This window comes from Monopterus albus, unplaced genomic scaffold (assembly GCF_001952655.1).
Source record: "Monopterus albus unplaced genomic scaffold, M_albus_1.0 scaffold65.1, whole genome shotgun sequence".
NCBI lineage: Eukaryota > Metazoa > Chordata > Actinopteri > Synbranchiformes > Synbranchidae > Monopterus > Monopterus albus.
The window spans coordinates 3387021-3396285 of record NW_018127945.1 but is presented as its reverse complement, the minus strand read 5'-3'; the positions used below and the strand labels follow the sequence as shown (position 1 = coordinate 3396285).

Here is a 9265-nt window from a genome sequence, read left to right as displayed (position 1 = left end):
GAGAGAGAGAGAGTACTTTATGAATTTCACATATTTTTCCTTTTCATTTACAGGTTTTTTCAGTTTACTTTTGTGGAGGACCACTTTATGATCCCTGATGACCCTCTGGGGAAGAATGGACCTCACCTTGACATCTTCCTGCGTAAAGACAACAGGTGTGTGAGGTTAACGTCAAGACCTTTGATACTGATCCTTGTATGGCCATTTATGCTAACTTGTGAACTGTTTGAGTACAGCGCTCTAAATACAGTACATAGTGGAAGTGAAACTGTGAGCCAAGTAAATAAATATCTTCATTTCTGTCTGGATGAAGACACATTTCTGGCTGGCCAGTGAAATTATTGAGAAGTCTTCTAACTTATTGCTGTACATTCTCCATTACACTTTTCCACTTTTACACACTCTACATCTTTCTACCTGTCACTCTCTTTCTGTCATCTATATTCTGCCTTTCTCACTCGGCCTTCGTGTTTATTTACTTATAGGAGCGCTCCATCAACTCCTCCCCCCTTGAGACCCCCAGGCTTCTGGGCATCCTCCCAGCAGCAGCAGCAGCCAGTTCACATCCCAGCCCTCCACTCTGCTCCTCGGGCCCCTGCCTCCACACCCCAGCCACCTCCTTCATTTATGCCCCATCCCACTGCACATTGGCCCCACTCTGGTCCCCCCGAATGGCACCCACCCCGCCGTTCCCCTTCCCCCTCACCCTCTCCCCCTTCCCAGCGGTCTCCAGGGGAGACATCAGAGCTAAAGAGAAAATTGTACGACATCTTCCCTGACCAGAAGCAGCGGATCAACCGCATCCTCAGTGACAACCCATACATGAGAGACCTAAATGCCTTGTCAGGGTTGCTGCTGGGATAAATAACTGGCTCAGCTATGAGAATCACACATGCAAGAATACAAGTATATGCATCAGCATAAATATAATTTATTTCACCATATCTTCCAGTTGGGAGGACATGGGAAGTTTTCTTTTTTAGTTATTGTTGTTTTTTATGATTACATAAAGACTGATCGTCGAACTAGCTGCTACTGGCACAAAATATTTTTGGGATTTCTTTTTTCTCTCGTCCTACTTTTTTCCTTCAAAGTGATTAAAGTGAACATAAGCAGTGTCTACAGAATCAACTAATTGCCATATTTGTAATGCAGCAAAGTCAATATTGTTCAGATTGTAATAAATCATTTCACATCCTTAACAGTCCAGAGATTCCCTTAATGTGGGACTTATTTACCATCAGACTAACATCTTTTCAGAGAGACAAGCTCAGATTTGGGACATTTCATATTTTTAAATTGTTTTACCTTGTCTACATGCTAAAAAGCTTGGAGTCTTCTGAAAACAAGTAAATTAATTGCAGGTCGGTACCAGGTTATTGAACTGGATCAGTGAACAGTGTAAACCATTTGCCGTCATTTGACACTCTTTTAAAAGTACCACACTAGCTTAAAGGTTCCCTGTGTTTTTGACATTTGGTATTACTGTGGAGCTGTTTTTATATGAGTGGACGCCCATTTTGTTTATCTAGTGCATGCACGCATGCGTGGCATCGTACACAGTCCTTCCACTGATCTACAGGTGGTGGTAACAGGCCAACGATGGATCACTGAAGTAGAAGAATGCTCGCAACTAAACATGGATATTAACACTGCAGGATTTTAAATTACATTTAAAATTCAACCTTGCAGATGCTTTATGACAAAAGAAATGCTTTTAACACATTCAAGGACTCAAGGACACACACCATGTGAAAGTAAACAACTTTTGTTCAGTGACATGAAAACTCCACAGGGCCTTTCATTTCCTTGCCAATGCACTTGTTGAAGGTCAATTTTCTTCCAGATAGCAGGGATGTTCTTAGAAAGGTATTTCATGAAGTATGATCAGATCACTAGCTTTAGCATCATTGATTAACTGATTAAACATCAGACTTCCAAAAAGCCATATTTGGACAGTAGGCAACACTTGATTTGAAAATAAAAAAAATTATACCCAAGCTTTCAATTTTACAGCTCGACACAGTATTGAAACCCCTTCAGGTGTGCAAGATCAATATTTTGAGGCTATACAGATACGTGGTTTTCTTGTGTAGTTTTGTCTTTATTTCAGGTCTAATTCATTATATATATATATATACATACAAAGGCTTAATTAAACTTATTTACACATCCATTTCCCTAATTAAAGCAGGGCCACCCATCTGTATCAGATCTTTGCTGCACATTATTATCAGACTTAAACCACATGAGGCTTTTATACACTGCCATTTCTCTCTAAAATCTTAAAACAATAACAACTAAAGGGACCATTCGTTTTCAGAAGGAATGTTGTTTTTTGATATAGATAGATCGATATTGATAATACATTACAGTACTTTAGTATTTAACTGGTTTGCCAGAAATCAGCTCAGTAATCTAAAGGAAATGATAGTGAATCTTGTCATCATCACTGCCCCTGCCCTATGTGAAACGTACTCTCTGGCATCTCTGGTGTGTTGCTTCTCAAATCCGTTTCTCAAGGATCTCTGCAGAGCTTTGGAAAAACTCGAGGGATGAAACTGACCTTCCTACTCTGATGGTCTGTGATTGAGATGAGAAATTGAGCTTTGGTTGACTTTGTTTTTCTAGACACATTGTTATATCATGTTTTCAGGCAGATGTAGTTACTAGTTCTACATCAACATTTTGTTCTGAAGTGCTGTGTGAGTTATCAGCCTTTAGGCAACAGTTGTCAGTCCATCTGACTTTAGATGGAAACAAACACTGCAGAGTTTGGATACATCTTTTGATGAATTCAGTAGAACAAAACCATTTGAATTTGAAATTCACATACCATATGTTTGCTCACTAGACAAAATAATGCAAAGATAACAGATTTACTCAAGTTACATTTGTAATTAGTATTAGCTAAATTTACACTGAAGGTGACTAATAGTATTGAGTACAACAAGGATAAATCTTCAGAATGTTTGTAGTGTTTTTTTCTTACCCTCATACCCCCAGTGAATGTGGGCCACAGCTTGCATATGTGATGTGCATCTGAGTTTTGTAATATACAAACACTTTAAGTCCTTGTAAGAAAAAGCACAAAAACTTTACAAGGTGTCAAATAAATTTTGTTCGTACTTGCTATGTTGGTGTCAGGCTTATGGAAGGATTTTTTCTCTTTTTTTGTATTATAAGTTTTTGTGTATATTGATTTCTTTTTTGTAAATACAAGCAAAAATAAATGTGGCAGTCCCTATAAAACTGTGTGTGAATGTACAGTACTTATTGTTTATCCACCTGTTTTGTCATCTACAGAAAACAATGACATTTTTCAAGAGCAGCATTACTGTAATGTATGTACAGTATGAAATTATATAACAATAGATTAAAAAATAGTGACCATAAAATCAATCAATGGAAGTACACCTCTGCCAAACGTTTGGGGACACGCAAATCACGTTCCAAGCACTACACAGTTTACAACTTGGCATTTGAGAGTGCACTGGCATAGATTTGTAAGAGTGTAGAGATGTAAAAGCAAGGGAGGACAGAACTGAGAGTAACAGATGATTTGAGCAGCAGGGATCCTCCCTTACAAATGTGTCATGGGATCATTATTATTATTATTTATTATATATTTATGTTTTAAAATCTGCCTGTGCTTTTGACTTGTTTCTTTATGCAGTAATAGTATCATCCCATAAAGAAAGATCTTTATTGGAGGACATGCTGAGTACTGAGGTGGTGAGGATTAATACCTGGCTCTCGGATAATAAACTTGCGCTTCGTTTAGGAAAAACTGAGGCAATTTTATCTAGTTCAAGGGTAAAGTCAAGAAAAAGTTCTGAATTTTCAGTTAAGGTAGGTCAGCCAAAACTTCAGTTTTGCTACTTGGGTTATATTTTAGATAATCAACTCAAGTGAGGATGTGCTATATGCACATATAAAAAATATGTCAAAAAACAATTTTTTTTTAGCTAGGAAACCTGCCCTGCTTGATACCCTAACTTTAAAAATTTTGGCAGGGGCTTTGGTACAATCATTTTGATTATGCTGCCACATTTTGGTACAGCAGTGCATCTCAACAAATTAAAATTTCCCCACTGTGGGATCAATAAATTTCTACCTACCTACCTACCTAAAAACAATTTGCAGGCAGCACAAAATAAATTAATTAGGGTTAAATTAAATGAAATTTTACTTTTACACTTTTAAAGAGTATGGCATTGGGCTACTATGGGCTCTTACAGGACTGTCATGACTATGTAACAAGGGCTAGTCTAGCTGATATTACTCCCTATAGTTTTTGTAGTTCTATGGGTAAAACTCCTTTTATACCGTGCTGCAGTCCTCCAGAGTAGTCCCCCAGGTTATCTAAAGCAACAGTCATCTGTTAGTGGCTTTAACCTATTAAACAAACGGTTATTGGATTGTATATGTAGGCCTGTTTTGTCTGATGTTGACCCACCTGCCTTTACAAGGACCACAGTGGAAATAAGCCTATTGGTTTTATTGTGTTTTTATCCTTGATTTTTTATGTTGTTCTTCAAATTATCAAATCATACCAAATCAAATCAAATCACATTTAGGATTGGCTCTCAATTTATCACTCTCAATCTTTATGATGGTATTTGTCATATTGTACATGAACTTTAGTCAACTTTATGTTTAAATGTGCTTTATAAATAAATTTGATTTGATTTGAATCATTAGGAATTATTGCCTAAAAGACCTGCCATGAACACCGATTAGTTCCCACTTTTATGTTTAATCCAAGACCAGAAGTTCCCAGATGGATAGTTCTCTCTTCAACAAGATGGTGCCCCAGTCATAATTGTGAGAAATGTGTAACTGAATGGTTCCAGGTGTGTGATTTGCTCAAAACCGCAGGCAAAGTAAATGAGAAAAAGAAATAAATACTTTCTCTTCATTCTTTTTTTCTGACACCTACTTTGTAATTAAAATGCTGTGTGCTGTTATTTTAGAACCAATTGTTCATAGGTTCCCAGTGTGGCATCCAAATCCCTTTATCTAGCAAGCCCTTATTATCCAAAAACTAAGGCCCCATTGATGTAGTTTTATAGGCACATTATAATGTTTTTATGACATTAAATACACTTCTTACATTATGTTTACAGACCTGTTAATTCTACCACTTTCTCTTACAGCAAAGATGTTAACTGAACATCCCCACCATTGATGTCATTGTCTGTGTGCATCTGTTTACATAATCTACACCCATCTTCATTTTGCTGGTTATTCACTAGAGGTCAGTGTGCTAGATTTTATGGCTGCTAGTTAACTTCTTTTGGCTTCACCAGGTGCCATCTTTACCATCTATGACCCCACATATAACAAGAAGAAATAATGTGTGTAAGTGGCAGTAAATTGAGGCTTTATGTTGTTAGAGATGTCTCTATATTTTTGTCTACATACATGAGAGGGTCAGAATATTAAGAAAACCTCTGAATATAATGTAGTGCAGTACAACACCACCTTTAACTATAACCTCAATAATAAACACAAAATTGAATTTATACATTTATGACAATTCCACCAAAAACTGAAGCATTTTGAGCTTCATAAACACACTATGTTAAGGTGGAAGTGTTCCATTGAAGTGCATACAATTGTAGTATAGATGTAGTAAGTAAGTAAGTAAGTAAGTAAATTTTATTTATATAGCACCTTTCACAGACAAGGTCACAAAGTGCTTTACAAAGTCAAAAGATAAAAAGAAATAAATAATATACATAAGCCTAAAAGTACTCACATAGCACAACACAATTTATAAAATGAATAAACCCAATCAATTAAAAAACTGTCTAAATAAATGTGACTTCAGCTGTTTTTTAAAATCATCAATAGATTCGGCCATACGTAAAGTCAAGGGTAGGGCATTCCACAGTCTTGGAGCTACGACCTGAAAAGACAGGTCCCCCCAAGATTTAAAACGAGTTTTGGGGACCACCAAAAGAGTTTGGTTTACAGAACAAAGAGTACGTTTGGGGGAGTATGGGGTCAGCAGATCAATAATGTACTGAGGCACCTGCCCATGTAGTGCTCTAAATGTCAGCACTAAGAGTTTAAAATCTATTCTAGCTTTGACTGGTAACCAATGGAGCGAATACAAGACTGGAGTGATGTGAGCTGTTCTAGAGGTTCCTGTCAGGAGCCTCGCAGCTGCATTCTGGACAATCTAATAAAGTGTACCTAATAAAGTGGACACGGAGTGTATATATACACATTCAGTGGAAGCTCAAGCATTCAAGGTGTAAAATCACTATCAACAAAACACAAGTTCTGAGCAAGTCTTTAAAAACATAATGAAGCCATTTTAATCAGTGAATCTGGACCAGCAAAGGTCTTAGTGAGTTACCATGGCATCAGCTTTTATTTTTAACCAGAGTTACCAATGTTTCCATGTGGTTCATTTTCACATGTTAATCACAGGAGGCCAAAATGGTTAAATTTGACAGCAGGTGGTGGTGGTTGGGAAATTGTTATGTTTCATTAATTCAGTTTTTATGAATGCACAGGAACAGAACTGTCATTTTTGGCTGTCGGTGTAAAATTAGAAAATTCCTGGGATAAAAATAAGGTAGAGGCCACAAAGAGACCAGTGTAGCTTATCTTACGTTCAGATCCACCTTATCATCATATGCTTTATTTTATCAGCTTATTCATTATTTTCTGGGGATGGCCCAGACCCCAGAGAGACAAAAAACTCACATGCACTAACACATATAATAAATAAAACAATAATAGGAGATTGTCAGATGGTTCAGCATCTTCACCAATGCCCTGGTGATGCTAAACCATCGGACAATCTCCTATTATTGTTTTGCACTACTGTCACTGACTGTACTCGGTTTTGAGTCAGCTTATTGGCTGTACCATTTAGATCCAGTTCTTATTCTTATTCTACTTTATTCTATTTTAGTTCCTGAATGTTATGGCACCCAATACTAGGTGAGAGAGAAATGGTATTTCGATTTTCTGTATGTTCTGCACATATGGGTGAATTGACAATAAAATCCTTGAACCTTGAACATATCAGGTGCAACATTACATAAGCTTCTCACAACCTGTCTCTTATTATTAAAGTGCATGGGCCTGGTGTTTCAGACAAAGTGACTTGCCATCATTGGCAATGTGTGTGTCCAGAGATTATTCCTCAAATGCAATGGAAAATACTGATGCAAATCATATGCAGGTCGGTTTAGCCAATGTAATGGTCAGAAACAAACATGGTACCAGTCCAGAGGTAATATGTAATAGAATAGTGTGTAGTTCATATATAGATAGTCATGTAAGGGTGAGCTAAGTGTAAACTTGATCTGTTTTTCTTCTCTTCTCTTGCTCAAGCAAGAATATCATGGCTTGTGTCCTCCTTGTTTAATTTATGGGTAAACATCCAGAGAGAAGTCCTGCTTAAATGGGAAATGGACATAGCTTCAGCCTTATGTGAACTGCTCATGTGCTCTGTTCATGTTTAGGAAAAGGAAATGGGCACTAGGTCAATGTGACCTAGAAGTTCATGTACTGGACATCTCAGACAATTCTCCGAAGAAGGGGTGTAGAGCTGGCGTGGGACTGTGACTCTGGCTTAAGCATTAGGAGGCTGTGAAACTGAGAGAAGATAAAAGTTGGGACAGCTGTGGGTTAGTAAAAGCAAGGAGTGATGGTGCTGCTGTCAGGACTGTGCATTTGGACCTGGCTGGGTGGACTCTGGACTGTGGACTGTGGACTCTGGACTGACTGACTGTAGGGCCAACCATGGCTGACTGACTCTGTGACAGTCTCCTTATTTAATAATTTATCTATTCCATTGCAGGAGGAGTGATTCTGTTCTCTGTTCCCTAACTACCAGATTGCTGGAGTGGAATGATTTGCCTGAATGAATTTAATTCACATCAGACTCTAGCAACCACAGATTTTATTTTGGCATCACGAATATGCAGGTAGGAGCCTAAGGTGGGAGATTTTTATTTTAAATTTAATCTCCTGTCTTGGCTGTCCTCCAAGAATTTGTGCGGTGGTGGTGGAACGCTGATGTCACTAAAACTAACATTGTTATTAACACTGCTGTAAATAAGTTGTTTTAAATGTTTACAGGATACATTGATGTTGTTTTTACATGTTTGATGTTTAAGTGATTACGATACAGGGATCTAAAAGTTATAAGTTAACAGACATCGGTTGAGCAGAACTAAATAATGAGTGGAAAATATGGCTGCAGTTGATTACAAATTTATGATAAGGCTGTAAAGCAAAGTCTGTGCTGTGTTTTGGGTTCTACAGCTGGTTGGTGCTCAAAGATTAGTCAACAAGGTTGAATACTCTAAAATATTGTTGTAAGTTGACAAGTAAAATTATTGAAGTTTCTGTAGAAGCAGACAGACATTATGTCCTTGTAGTTAAGGTTGGGGTCCAAAGTAATTTAGTGTACTCTATCGTTAGAGATAAATAAAACTGGCCTATATCTGTTTCTGATCTGTATAGGTTAGAAATTGTAACTGCGAGGTGTACGGAGCTACGTGACAGTCTCCTTGCTTAATACTTTATTTATTCTATTGCAGGAGGAGTGATTCTGTTCTCTGTTCCCTAACTACCAGATTGCTGGAGTGTCTCAGAACTTATTGACCTGTTCAGAATTATTGTAATATTAAATGACTATTTAAACTGGGATGATTTGCCTGAATGAATTTAGTTTACATTAAACTCTAGCAACCACACCAAAAAAACACTGCTTCAGGAGAATTTCCTGCAGGTCAGGCATTCAAATTCAGGACAGATTGATGTGCCTCTTGTTGCAATATGAGGCCTTTGCTTGCAAAGTGCATGGCTGTTGTACAATACGTTGGCAATGACACATCAGGTTCTCATCCAAAAGTTTAGAAAATCTGGATTACTAAATATTTTGTCTCCCAGTGATTTCGGGTTAACACTGGAAACAGACAAAGGTTGATCTACCCCTTAAACAGTTCAGTATAAAACCCTTTTAAGAAGTTTATTATAAAGGACTCCATTGGTGCGTTGTGATTGTTTTGTAATAAAACGCTTGAGATTATGCTTCCCTGCAGGCGACATCGCAGGTCGCTCAAAGTGTTTCTCTTTTTTGCTTATTTGTGCCATGTTAAGGCAACAGTAAAGACTGCAAACATTATCTATGACTAGGTGACTTTATTACTGCTAAGAGAGCGCAGTCTTTTTGGAGATTTTGACTGAAGCATGCTGGACTCTCACCCAAAGCAAACATGCTATGTTTACA

General features: G+C 37.6%; 1 protein-coding gene across 1 annotated transcript in view; it reads left to right on the top strand.

Moving 5' to 3' along the window:
* The window catches only part of n4bp1 (nedd4 binding protein 1), a 23619-nt gene extending 21517 nt beyond the window's left edge, over positions 1 to 2102 (top strand). Inside the window, exons 12-13 of the mRNA XM_020604381.1 lie at positions 54 to 155; positions 486 to 2102. Coding sequence (XP_020460037.1) covers positions 54 to 155; positions 486 to 864 — 481 coding nt within the window. The 3' untranslated portion in view covers positions 865 to 2102. The remainder of the gene's footprint in view (positions 1 to 53; positions 156 to 485) is intronic.
* The last annotated feature ends 7163 nt before the right edge of the window (positions 2103 to 9265 follow it).